Source organism: Pelophylax lessonae (genome assembly GCF_965119305.1).
Source record: "Pelophylax lessonae genome assembly, chromosome: 11".
Lineage (NCBI taxonomy): Eukaryota > Metazoa > Chordata > Amphibia > Anura > Ranidae > Pelophylax > Pelophylax lessonae.
The window spans coordinates 230,236,564-230,259,685 of record NC_138778.1 but is presented as its reverse complement, the minus strand read 5'-3'; the positions used below and the strand labels follow the sequence as shown (position 1 = coordinate 230,259,685).

The 23,122-nt window shown below is 53.2% G+C and overlaps 1 protein-coding gene across 1 annotated transcript; it reads left to right on the top strand.

The window, feature by feature from the left end:
• The first annotated feature begins 1,244 nt into the window (after nt 1-1,244).
• Nucleotides 1,245-20,907, top strand: SCO1 (synthesis of cytochrome C oxidase 1). The gene is made up of 7 exons (XM_082271557.1): nt 1,245-1,369; nt 5,729-5,827; nt 6,798-6,888; nt 7,065-7,262; nt 9,708-9,800; nt 20,122-20,237; nt 20,688-20,907. The coding sequence occupies exons 1-7, from the start codon at nt 1,301-1,303 to the stop codon at nt 20,820-20,822; spliced, it is 801 nt and encodes a 266-aa protein (XP_082127683.1). The 5' UTR covers nt 1,245-1,300; the 3' UTR covers nt 20,823-20,907.
• Nucleotides 20,908-23,122: the final 2,215 nt, after the last annotated feature.

The window sequence follows — 23,122 nt, the reverse complement described above, 5'->3', positions numbered from 1 at the left end:
GATGGGCACTGATAGGTGGCACTGCTGAGCTGCACTGATAGGCACAGATAGGAGCACTGATGGACATGGATTGGTGGCATTAATGGGCACAGATAGGTGGCATTTACTTATTTACAGGTGATCAGCTGTGATTGGGCACACCGATCACATGGGCAAAGAGCCTCGTCATCGATAGATTGATGATGCGCCGTGTCCCAGGGACCTATCATGTCATCCCAAAAAGAGAGAGACGCTGCCCGTCCGTCATTTAATATAGTGGGCGGGAGGGGATTAATTTTTTTCTTTTTATCACTTTTATTTATTTTACGAGAGATCGGGGGGGGGGGTCACAAAGACCCCAAATCTCCTTTTGAACCTTTAAAGAAAAAAAAAAAAAAAGTTGATCTTTTGCTTTAAAAAAAAAAAAATGATTGACTTCCACCCTGGACTGGAATGCAATCCTCGAAGGCCACAGAGGTGATCAAAGAGTAGATTTGTGAATGGGAGTGACTTTATAATTATCAATCAGCTGCTGCACCTGCAGGGCTGTAATGAGGAAAGTGGCAGGGTCTGCATCCCTGCAGATGTGACTTTCCCTGAAAGTGACATTTTTGTTGCTCAAAATCTGACTTGTATCTTAGTGCAGACTTCTGGGGAAATCAGTGAGCCAATCACATAAGCAGGAAATGACATTTCTGGGGGGCGCTCTGTATACTATCTGTGTACACAGCGCCTCCAGGTGGCCATATTGCATTTTACAGAAAATGACAGCGGCTGCAGATTGGAAAGGAAACGTAATTTCTAAAAACATTCAATTACAATATGAATTGTGTAACCATTCTATATAGAGATTCATTTTTTTAAATTGCTATAAAAGTGGAGTTAACCTTTAACAACCAACAGCAGGAAGCGGTTATGTATAACAGAGGAAGTGATATATCATTGGAGGGGTCACTGGGCAGCCATATTATGGGGGGGGGGGGGGGGCTGGAATGAGGAGATCCTCACCAATCAGGAATGAGCATTGCTGCCATGGTAGAGATTCCTCATCCTATAAGGCAGAGAAGTGTAAGCTCAGCTGCCAAGGATTTGCTGGCTGTCCCTGGAGGTGATTGGTGGTCACATGAAGCCAGCAGTACTGAGGGGAGCTGAGCTCAGGGTGATGCTGCAGTCAGTTGTATTGTGGACAGTGGTGGAGTCTGCAGTCAGCTGAGGAGGAGGGGCGGAACCATCGAGACGGCTTTGTTGTTCCCGGCGGAGGGAGGAAGGCGGTGCACACCGGAAGTGCCATCCATGTGCGGGTTTGGAGGGCAAAGTGAAGATGGCGGCCCGGCTGTCAGTGCTGCTCCGAGTCTGGGGACCGGGGGGAGGCGCTGTGTGCTGCTGGAGGGTGAGACCACCTACCTACCCCCCTCTCCTACCACCTACCTACGTCCCCTCCCCATACCACCCACCCCTCCCCCAATACTACCTCCCTCCCTGTACCCTGAGACCACCTACCTACCCAACCCCCATACTTGGGAGAGGTGGAGATACCCCCAATACTTACCTGCTTCAGTATACCTACCCCTTCAGTTTTCTCTGCTTCAGGGTAAGAAACCTCAAATACCCCCCCCCCCCCCCCATAGTACAAATCTCCTCCATAGTACCTACCTCCTCCACTATATCTACCTACCCCCATATGCTTCTCCACTGTACATATATACTCTCACAGTACCTACATACCCAGCTACTTACCTCACAGTACCCCCAGTCTACCTACCTCATCCCCCAATAATATTCCTTGCTGGAGGGTAAGAAACCTAAAAAGCCTACCTACCCTCCATGGTACTAATTCCCTCCACAGTACCTACCTACTCTATATAGAATCTACTTATCTGTACCCTGATGAGGGTTGAGACAACTCTAATACCCACCTACCTACCTCCTCCACTCTACCTACCTATACCCATGTGCTTCTCCTCCACAGTACCTACAGACCCACATTCCTACACATAATACCTACCTACCCCCCCCACGTACCTACCTCCTCACCCCCCCCCCCATGTACCTACCTCCTCACCCCCCCCCCCATGTACCTACCTCCTCACCCCCCCCCCCCATGTACCTACCTCCTCACCCCCCCCCCATGTACCTACCTCCTCACCCCCCCCCATGTACCTACCTCCTCACCCCCCCCCATGTACCTACCTCCTCACCCCCCCATGTACCTACCTCCTCAGCCCCCCCCCATGTACCTACCTCCTCACCCCCCCCCCATGTACCTACCTCCTCCCCCCCCCCCCCCACGTACCTACCTCCTCACCCCCCCCCCCACGTACCTACCTCCTCACCCCCCCCCCCACGTACCTACCTCCTCACCCCCCCCCACGTACCTACCTCCTCACCCCCCCCCACGTACCTACCTCCTCACCCCCCCCACGTACCTACCTCCTCACCCCCCCCCCCCCCACGTACCTACCTCCTCACCCCCCCCCACGTACCTACCTCCTCACCCCCCCCACGTACCTACCTCCTCACCCCCCCCCATATACCTACCTCCTCACCCCCCCCCATGTACCTACCTCCTCACCCCCCCCCCCATGTACCTACCTCCTCACCCCCCCCCCCATGTACCTACCTCCTCACCCCCCCCCCCATGTACCTACCTCCTCACCCCCCCCCCCATGTACCTACCTCCTCACCCCCCCCCCATGTACCTACCTCCTCACCCCCCCCCCATGTACCTACCTCCTCACCCCCCCCCCATGTACCTACCTCCTCACCCCCCCCCCATGTACCTACCTCCTCACCCCCCCCCATGTACCTACCTCCTCACCCCCCCCCCATGTACCTACCTCCTCACCCCCCCCCCCATGTACCTACCTCCTCACCCCCCCCCCATGTACCTACCTCCTCACCCCCCCCCCATGTACCTACCTCCTCACCCCCCCCCCCCCACGTACCTACCTCCTCACCCCCCACGTACCTACCTCCTCACCCCCCCCCCCCCCACGTACCTACCTCCTCACCCACCCCCCCCCCCCACGTACCTACCTCCTCACCCCCCCCCCCATGTACCTACCTCCTCACCCCCCCCCATGTACCTACCTCCTCACCCCCCCCATGTCCTACCTCCTCACCCCCCCATGTACCTACCTCTCACCCCCCCATGTACCTACCTCCTCACCCCCCCCATGTACCTTACCTCCTCACCCCCCCCCATGTACCTACCTCCTCACCCCCCCCCCATGTACCTACCTCCTCACCCCCCCCCCATGTACCTACCTCCTCACCCCCCCCCCCCCATGTACCTACCTCCTCACCCCCCCCCATGTACCTACCTCCTCACCCCCCCATGTACCTACCTCCTCACCCCCCCCCATGTACCTACCTCCTCACCCCCCCCCATGTACCTACCTCCTCACCCCCCCCCCCCATGTACCTACCTCCTCACCCCCCCCCCCATGTACCTACCTCCTCACCCCCCCCCATGTACCTACCTCCTCACCCCCCCCCCCATGTACCTACCTCCTCACCCCCCCCCCCCCCATGTACCTACCTCCTCACCCCCCCCCCATGTACCTACCTCCTCACCCCCCCCCATGTACCTACCTCCTCACCCCCCCCCCCATGTACCTACCTCCTCACCCCCCCCCCATGTACCTACCTCCTCACCCCCCCCCCATGTACCTACCTCCTCACCCCCCCCATGTACCTACCTCCTCACCCCCCCCCCATGTACCTACCTCCTCACCCCCCCCCCCCCATGTACCTACCTCCTCACCCCCCCCCCCATGTACCTACCTCCTCACCCCCCCCCCCATGTACCTACCTCCTCACCCCCCCCCCCCCATTACCTACCTCCTCACCCCCCCCCCATGTACCTACCTCCTCCCCCCCCCCCCCCCCCCTTTACCTACCTCCTCACCCCCCCATGTACCTACCTCCTCACCCCCCCCCCATGTACCTACCTCCTCACCCCCCCCCCATGTACCTACCTCCTCACCCCCCCCCCCATGTACCTACCTCCTCACCCCCCCCCATGTACCTACCTCCTCACCCCCCCCCATGTACCTACCTCCTCACCCCCCCCATGTACCTACCTCCTCACCCCCCCCCCATGTACCTACCTCCTCACCCCCCCCCCATGTACCTACCTCCTCACCCCCCCCCCCATGTACCTACCTCCTCACCCCCCCCATGTACCTACCTCCTCACCCCCCCCCCCCCATGTACCTACCTCCTCACCCCCCCCCCCCCATGTACCTACCTCCTCACCCCCCCCCCCCCCCATGTACCTACCTCCTCACCCCCCCCCCCATGTACCTACCTCCTCACCCCCCCCCATGTACCTACCTCCTCACCCCCCCCATGTACCTACCTCCTCACCCCCCCCCCCATGTACCTACCTCCTCACCCCCCCCCCCCCCATGTACCTACCTCCTCACCCCCCCCCACCCATGTACCTACCTCCTCACCCCCCCCCCCCATGTACCTACCTCCTCACCCCCCTCCCCCATGTACCTACCTCCTCACCCCCCCCCCCATGTACCTACCTCCTCACCCCCCCTCCCCCATGTACCTACCTCCTCACCCCCCCTCCCCCATGTACCTACCTCCTCACCCCCCCCTCCCCCATGTACCTACCTCCTCACCCCCCTCCCTTGTACTCCTTTCTAGGGAGTAAGGAAACCTCAAATACTTACCCTCCATTGTACCGATCTCCTCCCCAGTACCTACCTATTCCCTATAGAACCCTCTTATCTCTACCCTGCTGGGGGGGGTGGGGAGAGTTTGAATGTGACTCCCTTATTCTGAACACAGCTACATCCCCAGGTATAAGAGGGTGTGCACACTTATGCAACCAGATTATCTTAGTTTTTTTTATTTTTACTTTGTTTTTCAACGAAGTTTTACAGATTATAGGAAATGGGCGGAAAAAGTTCTGAAATTAATTATCTTTGTCTCATTTTTTTTATCACAGAAATCTGACATTGGGGTGTGTAGACTTTTTATATCCCCTGTATATACTTCTCCCTACCCCCCCCCCCTATACTCACCCAACCTCCCTACTGTACCTACCTGTACCCCCATATGGAGGGTAAGAGAATCCAGATACCTACCCTAATCTCTAACCCCCCCCCGTACTCACCTGCACCCATGCTGGAGTATGAGGAGCACTAAATACCTTTCCACTCCCTTCAATGTACTTTCCTCCTTGCACCTGCAGTACTTCCCTGTACCCTGAGGAAGGGTGACACTCTGCTCTCCTCCTCCTGACACACAGCGGGGTGCAGCCGAGTCCCGGCACTGCGCTGTCTCAGGGCTTTGTTTTCATTCTTGGCGGAGCCTGAAGGGTTTGATTCCCCCCCCCCCCCCCCCCATAAAGTCCTATTGTTGTCTCTGTCCCTGCCGTGGAAGGTTCCTCTCCCCACCAATAAAAAACTGACTGTTGTCACCAACACAGGAAGTGAGGGATAAACAGAAAGGGGGGAGGGGGGGTCACCTGTTCTGGGGACAATTGTCTGATGAGGGATTTCCTTTAACTTCCTTTTTTGGGGGACAACCATCACTTTTTGGATTTCTTTCAAAATTGTCCCAATGACCCCCCCCCCCCCCATGGACCGGGGGATGACTCACAGACCGCATTACCCCCACCCCAGGTGATCTTCCTCTATACCCTCCCCCCTCCCTGTGACCCCCCCCCCCCCCATGTGGTCAATGTAGTGAATGTGTTGCTGATGATCCAATTGTCTCATTTTTCCAGATCTCCACCAATCACCTGAAACGCTCTGGGAGCCCCCGCCTGCTGAGCACTCTCCCCCCACCCCCGCCTAGACATGAGGGGGATCCCTCCAAATCTGGGGTAAGTCTGTCTGCACACTAACACTGCCGGCATTGTTCTCTTCTGTTCCCTGACTGCAACAAATGTATAAATGCCCGTCCTTATCCGCCGCCCCGCTGCTGTCTGTCCTCCGCTGCTCCCCCCACCTCCGCCGCCCCGCTGCTGTCTGTCCTCCGCTGCTCCCCCCCCCCCCAATGCAGTCTGTCCTCCGCTGCTCCCCCCCCCCCGTTGCAGTCTGTCCTCCGCTGCTCCCCCCACCTCTGCCGCCGCGCTGCTGTCTGTCCTCCGCTGCTCCCCCCGCTGCTGCGCTGCTGTCTGTCCTCCGCTGCTCCCCCCCCCCCCCCGCTGCAGTCTGTCCTCCACTGCTCCCCCCGCTGCCGCGCTGCTGTCGGTCCTCCGCTGCTCCCCCCCCCCCCCCGCTGCTGTCTGTCCTCCACTGCTCCTCCTGCTGCCGCGCTGCTGTCTGTCCTCCGCTGCTCCCCCCCCCCCCCAATGCAGTCTGTCCTCCGCTGCTCCCCCCCAATGCAGTCTGTCCTCCGCTGCTCCCCCCCAATGCAGTCTGTCCTCCGCTGCTCCCCCCCAATGCAGTCTGTCCTGCGCTGCTCCCCCCCCCCCCGTTGCAGTCTGTCCTCCGCTGCTCCCCCCACCTCCTCCGCCGCGCTGCTGTCTGTCCTCCTCCGCCGCCGCGCTGCTGTCTGTCCTCTGCTGCTGCCCCCCGCTGCCGCGCTGCTGTCTGTCCTCCGCTGCTCCCCCCCGGTGCAGTCTGTCCTCCGCTGCTCCCTCCGCCGCCGCGCTGCTGTCTGTCCTCCGCTGCTCCCCCCGCTGCCGCGCTGCTGTCTGTCCTCTCTCCCCCTTCCCTCACTGCCCCCCCCCTCCCCCGGTGTTCCTGTCTGCAGTCTTCTAATACATTGTGGTGTTGGTGGTCGAAGTTTTCCGGGTGGTGGCTATTGTTTTGCTCTTTGTGATATTTCTTTTTTTCCTGTGTCAGTAGCCGGTCACCTGGAAGTCTCTGGCGATCACGGTCGCTCTGGGCGGAGTTGTGTTGGCGGGGATGAAGTATTTGAAGAAAGAGAAAGAGGAGAGTAAGTTCTGTTCTATATGATCCTCATCCATTGGTGATAGGGGGCGCTCTATCTGGGGTGTGAAATATCCGCCTCTATGGTAATTTGGCTGTTATATACAGGAAGTGTTAGCCGTATGGTGTGTATGAAATATGAACTTCCTGTATTAATTTACCGCCCCCCCTTCCCCATTTCAGAGATCGAGAAGGAGAGGACCAGGTCTATGGGGAAGCCATTACTGGGCGGACCCTTCTCATTAATCGACCACACCGGTTTACCGAAGAGCGACCAGCATTTCCTGGGTCAGTGGGTCCTGCTGTACTTCGGCTTCACCCACTGTCCCGACATCTGTCCGGAGGAGATCGAGAAGATGATTGAGGCGGTGGATACAATCGGTAATATGTGACAAACCAGACGGACATCTAAATTGTTACCATGATATAACTTAACACCCGTTAGGTTAGAGATTTGCCTGGGTGAGGGGGGGGGCGGGGAGGTCTTAAAATGTGTCGGAGAGGTATATGGGGGAGAGGGTGGGGGGTGGAGGATCTGATGGGTACAGAAGGGGGGTAGATGGGTGCAGTGGAGAGGTAGGATGGGAGAAGGTAGGTGATGTAGGTAGGTCCAGATAGAGGGGAAAGATGTGTACAATGGAGAGATGGGATAGAAGGTAGGTGGTGTATCTGGGGTACAGGTAGGTACAGTAGGGAGTATAGATGGAGACAGCGGAGAGATGGAATGGGAGAATGTACGTGGTGTATCTGGGGTACAGGTAGGTACAGTAGGGAGTATAGATGGAGACAGTGGAGAGATGGAATGGGAGAAGGTAGGTGGTGTATCTGGGGGACACAAGTAGGTACAAATGGAGGGGAAAGTGTGTACAATGGAGAGGTGGGTTGGAAGAAGGTAGTTGGTGTATCTTGAGGTACAGGTAAGTACACGAGGGAAGATAGATCGGGACAGTGTAGGTGTGAGATGGGAGAAGGTATATGGTGTGTCTGGGAGATACAGGTAGGTACAGAAGAAGTGTAGATAGGTACACAGGATAGGAGGGATGGGAGAAGGTGGGTGGTGTATCGGGGGGGGGGGGTAGATGGGTACACAGGATAGGTGGGATGGGAGAAGGTAGGTGGTGTATTGGGGGGGGGGGGTAGATGGGCACACAGGATAGGTGGGATGGGAGAAGGTGGGTGGTGTATCGGGGGGGGGGGGGTAGATGGGTACACAGGATAGGTGGGATGGGAGAAGGTAGGTGGTGTATTGGGGGGGGGGGGTAGATGGGCACACAGGATAGGTGGGATGGGAGAAGGTAGGTGGTGTATCGGGGGGGGGTAGATGGGTACACAGGATAGGTGGGATGGGAGAAGGTGAAGTGGGTTATCTGGAGGGTACAATTATGTACAGATGAAGGGGTAGATGGGTACAGTAATAAAGTGGGATGGGAGAAGTTAGGTTGGGTATTTGGGAGTACAGGTAGGTAAAAATGGTAAGTAGAGGAGTACAGTGAGGTACAGGTAGGTACGAATGGCAAGTAGATAAGTACAGTGAAAGGGTGAGAGAGAAGGTAGGTGGGGTACTGAAGGGGAGGGGGGGTACAGGTGGCAAGTAGATAAGTACAGTAAAAGGGTGGGTAGTTGGGAGTATCTGGGGTGTATTGGTAGATATTGTAAAGATTGTGGGGAGGGTATTGTAGAGAGGTACAGTGAAAGGGTTGGGTTGGAAGGAGGTAGGTGGGTTAGCTGAAGGGGATAGAAATAGACATGGTATGGGAGATGGTAGACAGGGTATCTGGAGGGTACAGTGAAAGGGTGGGGTGTATGGGGAGATGCCAATTAGAGAAGTACAGTGAAAGGGTTGGGTTGGTGCATCTGGATTGTATTGGAAGGTATTGTAAAGGAGGTGGTAGTGGCCGGAAAATTGTAGACAGGTACAGTGAAAGGGTTGGAAGTAGGTAGGTGGGTTAGCTAGGGGGATATAAGGCGGCATGGGTTGGGGGTTGGTTTGCGGGGTATTTGTAGTGTACAGGTAGGTACATTGGAGGGGTGGAATCGGAGAAGATACGTGGGGTATCTGGTGGAATATAGAGATACAGAAGAGTGGGGTAGAGCAGTACAGTGAAAGGGTTGGAAGAACGTAGATGTGGTACCTGGAGGGGGGGTTACAAATGGTAATTGGATGGGAGGTGGTACAGTGGAAGGTAGATGGGGTATCTGAGGGGTACAGGTAGAATATAGTAGATGCGGTATCTGGGGGGTACAGGTAGAATATAGTATATGGGTAGGAAGGTAGATGGGGTATCTGAGGGGTACAGGTAGAGTATAGTATATGGGTAGGAAGGTAGGTGGGGTATCTGAGGGGTACAGGTAGAATATATTATATGGGTAGGAAGGTAGATGGGGTATCTGAGGGGTACAGGTAGAATATAGTATATGGGTAGGAAGGTAGATGGGGTATCTGAGGGGTACAGGTAGAATACAGTATATGGGTAGGAAGGTAGATGGGGTATCTGAGGGGTACAGGTAGAATATAGTATATGGGTAGGAAGGTAGATGGGGTATCTGGAGGTGTCTTGTGTACAGGCGGAAGTGAAAGCTGTAGAAGTTGCAGTATTTCCCTACACTTCCTGTTTTATCAATGGGACAGGAATTGGAGTGAAAGGTCTCCAGTGGGGACACGGATAGCAAAATAATTGCAGGAAAAAACGTGACTGAGGTTGTAATCCTTTTCGTTTCGGTTGGGGTTTCGCTCTGATAAGGTTTAGGATTGGTCGATGGAACGGGGTAGCTAAAGGTAACAATGCTTGGTGACCGTATTTTTAAAGCATTGGATTTCTTTTTCAGATGCCATGAAGGGGGTTCCCAATCTCACTCCTCTCTTTATCACTATCGATCCTGAGAGGGATAACCCGGAGGCCGTATCCAAGTATATTAAAGGTAACGACTTCTTCCAGTCACGGTTATGTGTGTGGGGGGGTGGAGCACAGACACTGCTTATGGCTTGCAGACCTGGGGTGTGGATTCATCTGCAACCACCAACTGCATAGAGTCTTATTTATATACACACTGCTAGGCTGTCTTCCAACCAGAGTTGATCCTTACTTGTGTGATGCTACATACCATGTTGTGTTCAATGTGCTGCAGCTCTGAGTGACACAAACACCTGACCTAAAATGAGCCTTTCCTTCACCCATAAAGGGAAGGTAAAAATACCCTTTAAAGGAGGACTTGTACTGTGGAAACTGTGCCTGGGGAAAAAGGCAATCAGATGGCAAAGAACTAGTGACCAGTATTGCCCATGGTTTTGCAGATCTTTCCCCAGTACTGATTTACTGGTTTGATCTGTACTGCGTGGAGGTGGCCATCTTGGTAGAGACAGGGCTTTGCTTTCTCAAGTCAGAGCCTCCAGCAATGAGAACATTGAGCGATCCACAGAATGAGTGAAGGAGAAACGGGGAGATTCTTGCACTGCAGGTCCTCAGGTACAGCTTCCTTTCCAGCAAGGAGAACAGTGAGCAGCACAATAGTGACACTGCCTAATCTTCTGAGACTACCAGGCTTGGAAGCAGGGAAATCCTTGCACTGCAAGTCCTCAGGTACAGCTTCCTCTCCAGCAAGGAGAACAGTGAGCAGCACAATATTGACACTGCCTAATCTTCTGAGACTACCAGGCATGGAAGCAGGGAGATCCTTGCACTGCAAGTCCTCAGGTACAGCTTCCTCTCCAGCAAGGAGAACCGTGAGCAGCACAGTAGTGACGTTACTGAATCCCATTCAAAATCTCCGGAGCCTGCCAGGCTTAGAAGCAGGAAGATCCTTTGCTGCCTCTGCAGCAAGGAAAAGTGAGCAGCACAATAGTGACCCTATCTAGTCTCCGGAGATTATTAGGCTTGGAAGCAAGGAAATCTCTGCACTACAGTCCCTCAGTTACAGCTTCCTCTCCGGCAAAGAATAGTAGTGACATCACCAAATCTCCTGGGACTACTAAGATTGGAAGTAGGGAGATCTTTGCATTGTAGGTCCCCAGGTACAGCTTCCTCTCCAGCAAGGAGGACAGTAAGCAGCACAGTAGTGACGCTACTGAATCCCATTCAAAATCTACAGAGCCTGGCAGGCTTCGAAGCAGGAAGAGTCTTCGCTTCCTCTGCAGCAAGGAAAAGTGAGCAGCACAATAGTGACCCTGTCTAATCTCTGGAGATTATTAGGCTTGGAAGCAAGGAGATCTCTGCACTATAGTTCCTCAGGTACAGGTTCCTCTCCGGCAAAGAACAGTAGTGACATCACCAAATCTCCTGAGACTACTAAGTTTGGAAGTAGAGAGAGATCTTTGCATTGCAGTTCCCCAGGTACAGCTTCCTCTTCAGCAAGGAGAACAGTGAGCAGCACAGTAGTGACATTAACTGAATCCCATTCAAAATCTCCGGAGCCTGCCAGGCTTAGAAGTAGGAAGATCCTTTGCTGCCTCTGCAGCAAGGAAAAGTGAGCAGTACAATAGTGATCCTGTCTAGTCTCTGGAGATTACCAGGCTTGGAAGCAAGGAGATCTCTGCACTACAGTTCCTCAGGTACAGGTTCCTCTCTGGCAAAGAGAACAGTAGTGACATCACCAAATCTCCTGAGACTACGAAGCTTGGAAGTAGGGAGATCTTTGCATTGCAGGCCCCTTAGGTACAGCTTCCTCTCCAGCAAGGAGAACAGTGAGCAGCACAATAGTGACATTGCCTAATCTCTGGATATTACCAGGTTTGAAAGCAAGGAGATCTCTGCACTGTAGGTCCTCAGGTACAGATTCCTCTCCGGCAAAGAGAACAGTAGTGACATCACCAGATCTCCTAAGACTTCTAAGCTTGGAAGTAGGGAGATCTTTGCATTGCAGGTTCTCAGGTACAGCTTCCTCTCCAGCAAGGAGAACAGTGAGCAGCACAGTAGTGACGTTACTGAATCCCATTCAAAATCTCCAGACCCTGCCAGGCTTAGAAGCAGGAAGATCCTTTGCTGCCTCTGCAGCAAGGAAAAGTGAGCAGCACAATAGTGACCCTGTCTAGTCTCCGGAGATTACCAGGCTTGGAAGCAAGGAGATCTCTGCACTACAGCTCCTCAGGAACAGCTTCCTCTCCTGTAAAGAGAACAGTAGGGACATCACCAAATCTCCTGAGACTACTAAGCTTGGAAGTAGGGAGATCTTTGAATTGCAGGTCCCCAGGTACAGCTTCCTCTCCAGCAAGGAGAACATTGAGCAGCACAGTAGTGACATTACTGAATCCCATTCAAAATCTCCGAAGCCTGCCAGGCTAAGAAGCAGAAAGATCCTTTGCTTCCTCTCCAGCAAGGAAAAAGTGAGCAGGACAATAGTGACCCTGTCTAATCTCTGAATATTACCAGGTAAGAAATCAAGGAGATCTCTGCACTATAGGTCCTCAGGTACAGGTTCTTCTCTGGCAAAGAGAAGAGTAGTGACATCACCAGATCTCCTGAGACTACGAAGCTTGGAAGTAGGGAGATCCTTGCTTTGCAGGTCCCCAGGTACAGCTTCCTCTCCAGCAAGGAGAACATTGAGCAGCACAATAGTGACATTGCCTAATCTCTGGATATTACCTGGTTAGAAATCAAGGAGATCTCTGCACTACAGTTCCTCAGGTACAGATTCCTCTCCGGCAAAGAGAACAGTAGTGACGTCACCAGATCTCCTAAGACTACTAAGCTTGGAAGTAGGGAGATCTTTGCATTGCAGGTTCTCAGGTACAGCTTCTTCTCCAGCAAGGAGAACAGTGAGCAGCACAGTAGTGACGTTACTGAATCCCATTCAAAATCTCTGGAGCCTGCCAGGCTTAGAAGCAGGAAGATCCTTTGCTGCCTCTGCAGCAAGGAAAAGTGAGCAGCACAATAGTGATCCTGTCTAGTCTCCGGAGATTACCAGGCTTGGAAGCAAGGAGATCTCTGCACTACAGTTCCTCAGGTACAGCTACCTCTCCGGCAAAGAGAACAGTAGTGACATCACCAGATCTCCTGGGACTACTAAGCTTGGAAGTAGGGAGATCTTTGCATTGCAGGTTCTCAGGTACAGCTTCTTCTCCAGCAAGGAGAACAGTGAGCAGCACAGTAGTGACGTTACTGAATCCCATTCAAAATCTCTGGAGCCTGCCAGGCTTAGAAGCAGGAAGATCCTTTGCTGCCTCTGCAGCAAGGAAAAGTGAGCAGCACAATAGTGATCCTGTCTAGTCTCCGGAGATTACCAGCCTTGGAAGCAAGGAGATCTCTGCACTACAGTTCCTCAGGTACAGCTACCTCTCCGGCAAAGAACAGTAGTGACATCACCAGATCTCCTGGGACTACTAAGCTTGGAAGTAGGGAGAGATCCTTGCATTGCAGGTTCCCAGGTACAGCTTCCTCTCCAGCAAGGAGAACAGTGAGCAGCACAGTAGTGACATTACTGAATCCCATTCAAAATCTCCGGAGCCTGCCAGGCTAAGAAGCAGAAAGATCCTTTGCTTCCTCTCCAGCAAGGAAAAAGTGAGCAGCACAATAGTGACCCTGTCTAATCTCTGGATATTACCAGGTAAGAAATCAAGGAGATCTCTGCACTATAGGTCCTCAGGTACAGGTTCTTCTCTGGCAAAGAGAAGAGTAGTGACATCACCAGATCTCCTGAGACTACGAAGCTTGGAAGTAGGGAGATCCTTGCTTTGCAGGTCCCCAGGTACAGCTTCCTCTCCAGCAAGGAGAACATTGAGCAGCACAATAGTGACATTGCCTAATCTCTGGATATTACCTGGTTAGAAATCAAGGAGATCTCTGCACTACAGTTCCTCAGGTACAGATTCCTCTCCGGCAAAGAGAACAGTGAGCAGCCCAATAGTGACATTGCCTGATCTCCAGATATTACCAGGATTGAAAGCAAGGAGATCTCTGCACTGTAGGTCCTCGGGTACAGATTCCTCTCATGCAATGAGAACAGTGAGCAGCACAGTAGTGACCTCACCAAATCTCCCGAGATTTCCAGGTGTAGAAGCAGGGAGATCCTAGCACTGTAGGGTCTCGGGTACAAATTCCTCTCCAGCAAGGAGGGCGTGTGAACCTTTACCCAGCATTGACCTATGCAAGGGTCACTTGAAGTGCTGTTTGTACTGAGCCGGAGCGGTGTTCAAGCTTGGCTAGTGCTGGCACCAGCAATGGCTCCACCCACCATCCTCCTTTGCTAAAAACCCAGAAATGTGTCTGTCATGAACTTGTTTTTATCTCGTAAAATTTTCTTTCTCTTACGTCCTCCGACAGTCGCCGCCTCTTCATATTCGTCACATATGGGGTATTAGACTTTGCTCCGAAGGAGTAGCTAGGCAACAGAATATGTTAACAATAAAGCTTTAACATATCCCACCCTCAAGGGGTGGTCCCCTCAGTCAATACCCTCCTACTTCCTGCAACCATATCTCAGTTTTAATGTCTAGCTTGTCAGGAGTGGCTGGCTCTCTCTGTGCTGGGACTTTTTGTCCCAGACTCTTTCTTCTTTTTAATATTTTATTTGAGTTTTTTCTCTACCTTTACTTAGCTGTTGTTTTTGTCAGCATTAGTTAGTTCTTCGGACGAAGAGGATCATGCGGACTGGGTCTCGGGCTGATCCCCCTGATCGCAGGTCGTGGGTCAGTGGCTTCCCAGTCTGCCATCGAGCGTTCAGCCAGGTAACGCTCCTGGCACGGTGAACGACCCATCCCTGTTCGGTGCAGGGATGTTTGGTGAGGTGGCTACCTCACCGGACGCTGTGCGGTTTCTTAACCGCCATTGTGTGCGTCTTGAATTGCGACTCTCCCTGCCTCATGTGCAGCGGCTTGTTCACCTGTGCGGGTTCCCCACGCCATGTGAGGTAAGTGTGTCTATGTGGGGACCTGTCTGTCTGGGGGGGGTCTCAGTCTGGGACTGTGTAACCTGCCTTTAAATCACACTGCTTGTCTCCCTATCTCTCGGCTGCATGCTGTGGGCTGCAAGGGGGGGGGGGGGAGCTGTATGACACTGTGTGTGTCAGGCTGGGCAGTGTGGGAAGCTGTGTGCTGTAGGGCATGTTTTTAATGGCATGTTGGGGCATATACAGCGATCGCTGCGGCGATCTAACATGTATCCATATAATGGGATGAAATTGTGTGTGTTTTTATGCACTGTGGAGCGGCGGTTTCGGCGCCAAACGACGCCATTTTACCGGCGCCCGCTCCGGCCGCATGGTTTACATGCACGGCGGCCATTTTCTTGTAGCCTCCATAGGCTTACATAGAGCGCCCTGGCGGCATCACTTCCTTTTTCCTGGAACACCGGTCGAGGCAGCAGCAGCGGGGTCTCCTCAGGTTTTATCCTTCTATTCCTGTTGTCCATTGCCTGTATTCAGTCTGTATATTCCCTGTGGGGGTCTCATTGTGCCTGAGTGTGTGCGGTGGGCTGCGCTTACCGCGCTTGCTGAAAGGGGGCAGTTAACCCTTGGTTGTCTGGCGTACAGGGGCAATGGATTCTCAGGAGGGCAAGTTTCCCACAGTATTGGTGGAAAGCCAGGGGACCGCTGTTTCCCCCCCAGGGGGGGATTTAGCCACTATTGTGGCTGGCCTTGCTGCCCAGGTGCAAATGCTGGTGGCTGCTCAATCTACTAAACGGCCCAGAGTTACTCTGTCCTCCGATTCTGAGGGTGAAGGTGATGGGGCTGTTCTGGCAGGGACCCCCCTATCGGGGTCCCGCTCCTCTCTTGATCTAGTGGGGTCTGAGGTAGAGGCTGAGGTTGAGGGGGTTGATAATTCTCCCCCTGGCTCGCCTGAAGAGCTTGCAATCATGGATGAGTTGATTGCTTCCATTAAGCAGACGCTACGTTTGCAGGACGAAGTGTGTCCCCCCGCTGCCTTGGCGGCTTATGGGACGCAGAGAAAACGCAGGACGCCGCAGGTTTTTCCCTGCAATGCTGATTTTCAGCGCGCTGTAAAGGATCAATGGCGCGATCTGCGCAAACCTTTTGCGGTACCAAGTAAATTCAAGCTGCGTTATCCTTTCTCCCCTGCCACTGATAACGGTGGTGTGTGCCTCCACCAGTGGATCATGCAATTGCGGTTTTGAACAAAGCCACTGCGATTCCTGCAGAGGGATCCCCTGTTTTCCGTGATGCCACGGATAGGAGACTGGAGTCTCTTGCCCGTCATACTTATTCTGTTACGGGTTCTATGCTTAAGGCTCTATTTGCTTCTCTCATGGCGGCCCAGGCGATCGCAAGTTGGACGCAGATGCTTAGGCGCGTCCTAGTGGCCGATTCGGCCTCGGCGGCGACCCTGGACATGGTGGATCAGATCCACCAGGGTGTCATGTATCTGTGTGATGCGGACCTGGACCTGATTCCGTTGGCTGCACGTGTGCACAGCGTGGCGGTGTTGTCTCGCCGCCTGGTTTGGTTGAAATGTTGGTCGGTGGACCAATCTTCACGTAAAACCTTAGCCAATCTGCCTTATGATGGGTCTCGCCTTTTTGGGGAGTCCCTGGATGTGTTGATTAAGGGGATCACCGGGGGTAAGAGCACTCTCTTGCCCCATTTCCCCAAGGCTAAGGGGGCTTCTGGGAAGAAGCATGCGAATTTTCGGCCCCCTCAGGGGTCCTTTCGTGCCTTTCGGCCGCACTACAAGGGCAAACCGTTCAAAGGCCAGGGCTCTCAGAAGAAACCCTGGTCTGGGAAACAGAAGTCCGGCCAATCCGGACCTGCGGCCCATAACAGTTCGGCCTGAAGGGGCGCCCTCACCCAGTTTTGGGGTGGGGGGACGCTTGCTCGGTTTTCTTCAGCCCTGGTTGGCCCGTGTGCGGGACAGATGGGTTCTGGAAATCGTTCGATCTGGTTACAAGATCGAGTTTCTCTCTCGGCCAGAGAGCAGATTTTTTCCCTCAAATCTACAACTGTCTCCAGAGCGCCTGCGGGATCTGCACCTGGCGGTGCGGGACCTGAGGGCTCAGGGAGTGGTGGTTCCGGTGCCTCATCGGGACAGATTTCGGGGGTTTTATTCCAATCTGTTCACCGTGCCCAGAAAGGAGGGCAAGGTTCGTCCAATTCTGGACTTGAAAGCTCTGAACCGCTCTGTGCGGGTTCGCAAGTTCCGCATGGAATCCCTGCGCTCGGTGGTGGCTGCCCTGGTTCCGGGGGAATTCATGGCCTCCATCGATTTGAAGGATGCGTATCTTCACATCCCCATATTCGAGGGTCATCAGAGATACCTTCGATTTGCCATTGCGGAGGATCACTACCAGTTCGTAGCGTTGCCCTTTGGGCTCGCCTCGGCTCCGCGGGTCTTCACCAAGGTGCTTGCACCGGTTCTGGCATTATTGAGGGCCCAGGGCATTTCTGTCCTGGGGTATCTGGACGACATTCTGATTCGGTCTGCGACCAGTCAGGGTCTGGAGAAGGACCTGTCTGTCACGATGCAAACTCTGCAGGAGTTCGGTTGGACGATAAATGTTCCAAAGTCGACACTGAGTCCGTCGGTTCGTCTTCCCTATCTGGGAATGATACTGGACTCGGTGCAGGCGAAGGTCTTCCTGCCGGAAGACAAATTCAGGACTCTTCAGGAGGAAGTCAGGTCCCTCAGGGACGTTCCGAACTCGTCTCTGCGGACGTGTATGAGATGTCTGGGATTGATGGTCTCGGCTTTCGAGGCGATTCCTTTCGCGCAGTTTCACACGCGGGGTCTCCAGGCGGAGATCTTGTCCAAGTGGGACGGGCGACCTCAATCTCTGGATCTTCAGATCTCGTTGAGTCATCGCACCAGGGAAAACCTTCTGTGGTGGCTCCAGTCCCCGTTGGTGTCCGGGGGCAAGTCGTTTCGTCCGATCTCGTGGACGATAATCACCACGGATGCCAGCCTGTCGGGCTGGGGTGGTGTTCTGGGCGTTCTGTCCGCCCAGGGGACCTGGTCGGAGGGGGAGTCTTCCCTCCCGATCAACATTCTGGAATTGCGTGCGATAAGGCTCTGTCTTCATCGCTGGACGGACCGGCTGCAGGGCTGCCCGGTTCGGGTGCAGACGGACAATGCCACGGCGGTGGCCTACATCAACCACCAAGGGGGCACCAGGAGTGCCCGAGCGGCTCGAGAAGTGGCCGACATTCTGTCTTGGGCCGAGACTCATGTCCCGGCGATAACGGCGGTTCACATTCCGGGAGTGGAGAACTGGCAGGCGGACTATCTGAGTCGCCAGACCCTGGATCAGGGGGAATGGTCTCTCCATCCGGCTGTCTTCCAGATGTTGTGCGCGAAGTGGGGTCTTCCAGATGTGGACCTGTTCGCGTCTCGCCTCAACTACAAGGTGAAGAGGTTCGTGGCAAGGACGCGCGACCCTCGGGCAGACGCGTCGGACGCGTTAGTGGCCCCGTGGCATCAGTACAGGCTGATGTACGCGTTTCCACCGATTCAGTTGCTGTCCCGGTTCCTTCGCAGGTTACACTCGGAACGCAGCACGGTGATTCTTGTGGCACCGGACTGGCCTCGCCGGTCCTGGTACGCAGACCTCGTGAATCTGGCGGTCGACGCCCCCTGGCGTCTGCCTCTTCGGGACGATCTACTGTCTCAAGGACCGATTTACCATCCTGCTTTACAGTCGCTGGCTTTGACGGCCTGGCTGTTGAGACCGAGGTCCTGAAGGAGAAGGGTCTCTCTCCAGAGGTTGTTCATACCTTGATCAACGCGAGGAAGTCTTCCTCGGGAAAGGTTTATTACCGTACTTGGAAGGCCTATTTTGCCTGGTGTGAGTCCAGGGGGTTTTCACCCCGCACGTACTCGGTTTCCCGTGTGCTGTCTTTCCTTCAGACGGGTGTCGATCAGCGTTTGGCGCTGGCTACGATAAAGGGTCAGGTGTCTGCGCTGGCCGTTCTGTTTCAACGTCCCGTGGCTTCCAACTCCTTGGTTGGCACCTTTATTCAGGGTGTGCGGCATCTGGTTCCTCCTAGGAGGCATCCTTTGCCCCCTTGGGACTTGAATCTCGTTCTATCTGTGTTACAACGTGCTCCTTTTGAACAGATCAGGGGGATCTCGTTGTCTATGTTGTCCAAAAAGGTCGCCTTTTTGGTGGCGATCACTTCGGCTCGCAGAGTGTCGGAACTGGCGGCTTTGTCCTGCAAGTCTCCGTACCTGGTTGTTCATTTGGATAAGGTGGTCTTGCGACCTAATCCTTCTTTTCTGCCGAAACGAGTTTTGGAATTCCATCTTAACGAGGATATTGTTTTGCCTTCGTTGTGCACGAAGCCTAAACATCCAAAGGAGGTGAGATTGCATTCTCTGGATGTTGTTCGGGCGATTAGGGTTTACCTTAAATCGACTGAGTCTTTTCGAAAGACGGACTCCTTGTTTGTTCTTCCAGAGGGTCCTCGGAAGGGCATGGCGGCTTCCGCCTCTACCATTGCCAAATGGATCAGGCAGACCATTGAACAGACCTATGCCTTGCAGGGGAAGGTTCCCCCTGTGCCTGTGAAGGCGCACTCTACTAGATCTCTGAGTACGTCTTGGGCCTGTCGTCATGGGGCTTCTGTAGCCCAGGTGTGTAAGGCGGCGACTTGGTCGACCGTACACACTTTCACAAAATTCTACAAAGTAGATGTTCAGGCATCGGCGGATGCTTCCTTTGGCCGCAAGGTTCTTAGTGCGGCTGTTCCCTAGGGTCCCTTGTTGGGGACTCCTGGCTGTTGGGATAAGTTTTGTATCCCCTGGTTTTTTGTCTTTTCCTGGGTTGTTGCTCCTGTTGAGCACTTATTTTTGCTGTTGCCCAGCTGGTTTCCTTCCTTTGGTAAGGTTCCTTTCTTTGATGTGGAGACTGCGTTGCCTTTCGGCGCGGATGCGTTTCCCACCCCTCATGTTTGCACTGCTTTGGGACGTCCCCATATGTGACGAATATGAAGAGGCGGCGACTGTCGGAGGACGTAAGAGAAAACGGAATTTTTGTAAAATCTTACCTGTAAAATTCCTTTCTCTGAGTCCTCCGACAGTCGCCGCCCCCGCCCCTCTTTTGGGGTTTGAATGTATACTCTACTGCTATTCCACTAAAACTGAGATATGGTTGCAGGAAGTAGGAGGGTATTGACTGAGGGGACCACCCCTTGAGGGTGGGATATGTTAAAGCTTTATTGTTAACATATTCTGTTGCCTAGCTACTCCTTCGGAGCAAAGTCTAATACCCCATATGTGACGAATATGAAGAGGCGGCGACTGTCGGAGGACTCAGAGAAAGGAATTTTACAGGTAAGATTTTACAAAAATTCCGTTTTTCAGAATTTTCCCCCAAACTGATCGGGCTGACGGGGACGTCGGAGCAGATTGCGCAGGTGGCGAAGGCGTACAGAGTGTACTTCAGCCCGGGGCCGAAAGACGAGGACAGCGATTACATAGTGAGTGAAGATAAATGTCCTATCCCGCTGATCATTGCTGTATGGGTGTGACTCTGCTCTGACTGCTGATCACTGCTGTATGGGTGAGACTCTGCCCTGACTGCTGATCACTGCTGTATGGGTGTGACTCTGCTCTGACTGCTGATCACTGCAGCATGAGTGACTCTGCTCTGACTGCTGATCACTGCAGCATGGGTGTGACTCTGCTCTGACTGCTGATCACTGCTGTATGGGTGTGACTCTGCTCTGACTGCTGATCACTGCTGTATGGGTGTGACTCTGCTCTGACTGCTGATCACTGCAGCATGGTTGTGACTCTGCTCTGACTGCGGATCTCTGTCCTATGATGGTGATCAGGAGCTGATTGCAGGTCACATCACTTTGTACATGTGATGCCCTCCCCCCCCACCCTGCTCCCAAACCATAACCCCGTGTTTTCTGCCCCCCCAGGTTGACCACACCATTGTGATGTATCTACTGGCCCCGGACGGTTCATTTGTGGATTATTATGGACAGAACAAGAACAGCCGCGACATCGCTGGGTCCATCGCACTGCACATGACCAAATTCCAGCAGAAGCATTAATACAGTGCTTGGGGGAGGGGAGGGGGGGTCATTTTGTTTACTTTTTTTTTTTTTTTTGTATGCACATTTCCCGTTGCAAACTGAACTATAAATTATAATTATCAAAAATAAACATATTGATTTTTTTTTCTTATATAGCATGGTGTCACAATGTCTTATCTTAAGTTACATTTTGTACTCTTTGTATTTTGATTGGTTAAGTGCCTTCATACTTTTAAGCCCCCCCCCCGCCCCCCCCCCCGACCTGAAGTGATTGTAAAGTCTTGTTTTTTGTTAAATAACAAACATGTTATACTTGCCTGCTCTGTGTAATGGTTTTGCACAGAGCAGCCCGGATCCTCCTCTGTTTGGGTCCCCTTGTGGTGCTCCCTCCCTCCCCCCCCCCCCCTGCAGCTTGCTATGGGGGCACCAGAGCCGAGTCACAGCTCTGTGTACCCATTCAGACAAGGAGCTGTGGCCTGGCCCCACCCTCTTTCTCCTCTCATTGGCTGACTGACTTTGACAGCAGTGGGAGCCAATGGCGTCGTGCTCCTGTCTGTCTCAGCTAATGAGAGGAGTCCTGGGCAGCTGAGAAACTCCTGCAAAATTGCCGGATCTAAATGGGACTCAGATAAGTATTAGGGGGGGCTGCTGCACACCTCCTGCCGAGTGTGTCAGTTTGATCTCCTGCCGAGTGTGTCAGTTTGATCTCCTGCCGAGTGTGTCAGTTTGATCTCCTGCCGAGTGTGTCAGTTTGATCTCCTGCCGAGTGTGTCAGTTTGATCTCCTGCCGAGTGTGTCAGTTTGATCTCCTGCCGAGTGTGTCAGTTTGATCTCCTGCCGAGTGTGTCAGTTTGATCTCCTGCCGAGTGTGTCAGTTTGATCTCCTGCCGAGTGTGTCAGTTTGATCTCCTGCCGAGTGTGTCAGTTTGATCTCCTGCCGAGTGTGTCAGTTTGATCTCCTGCCGAGTGTGTCAGTTTGATCTCCTGCCGAGTGTGTCAGTTTGATCTCCTGCCGAGTGTGTCAGTTTGATCTCCTGCCGAGTGTGTCAGTTTGATCTCCTGCCGAGTGTGTCAGTTTGATCTCCTGCCGAGTGTGTCAGTTTGATCTCCTGCCGAGTGTGTCAGTTTGATCTCCTGCCGAGTGTGTCAGTTTGATCTCCTGCCGAGTGTGTCAGTTTGATCTCCTGCCGAGTGTGTCAGTTTGATCTCCTGCCGAGTGTGTCAGTTTGATCTCCTGCCGAGTGTGTCAGTTTGATCTCCTGCCGAGTGTGTCAGTTTGATCTCCTGCCGAGTGTGTCAGTTTGATCTCCTGCCGAGTGTGTCAGTTTGATCTCCTGCCGAGTGTGTCAGTTTCCCAACTTACAAAGAAATGAAGGGTCTATAATTTTTATCATGGGTGTATTTTATATGATAGAGACAGAATATCAACCCAAAATCCAGAAAAAAAAACACATGATATAAATGGAGTTGCAGTTCAGTGAGTAAAATAAGTATTTGATCCCCTACCAACCAACAATAATTCTGCCTCCCACAGACTGGTTACAGTAGGTGCTCATGTGGTACACAGATTAGTCCTGTCAATGTAAGAAGGAGCTCCTAACGACAACTCGTTATGTGTATAAAAGATACCTGTCCACAGAATCTTTCTACCATTCAAACCTCACCATCATGGGAAGACCAAAGAGCTGTCAATGGATGTCAGGGAGAAGATTGTAGACCTGCATAAAGCTGGAATGGGCTACAAGACCATCAGCAAGAAGCTTGGTGGGAAGGTGACAACTGTTGGAGCGATTATTTGCAAATGGAAGAAATGCAAAATAACCATCAATCGTCCTCAGGCTGGAGCTCCATGGAAAATTTCCATGGAACATTTTGCCTCATGGGGTGAGGAGGATCATGAGAAAAGTGAGGGATTGGCCCAGAACTACCCAGGAGGAGCTTGTGAATGATCTCAAGGCAGTTGGGACCACAGTCACCAAACAAACCATTGGTAACACAATACGACTCCATGGATTGAAATCCTGCAGTGCCGGCATTGACCTCCTCCTCAAGAAAGCACATAAACGGGAACGTCTGAAGTTTGCCAATGAACATCTAAATGATTTAGAGAAGGATTGGGAGAAGGTGCTGTGGTCAGATGAGACCAAAATTGAACTCTTCGGCATTAACTCGACTCATGTTTGGAGGAAGAAAAATGCTGACTATGACCCTAAGAACACCGTCCCTACAGTCACCGTCCTCACAGTCCCCATCCCGACAGTCACCATCCCCACAGTTACCATCCCTACAGTCACCATCCCCACAGTCACCTTCCCGAC

What these genes read in the sequence shown, in the direction of transcription:
- SCO1 (XM_082271557.1), top strand. Translation starts at nt 1,301, where the DNA reads ATGGCGGCCCGGCTGTCAGTGCTGCTCCGAGTCTGGGGACCGGGGGGA. An exon ending in GAAGAAAGAGAAAGAGGAGA is followed by an intron (nt 6,889 to 7,064) that starts GTAAGTTCTGTT and finishes TCCCCATTTCAG; the next exon opens with AGATCGAGAAGGAGAGGACC. An exon ending in CGTATCCAAGTATATTAAAG is followed by an intron (nt 9,801 to 20,121) that starts GTAACGACTTCT and finishes TCCGTTTTTCAG; the next exon opens with AATTTTCCCCCAAACTGATC.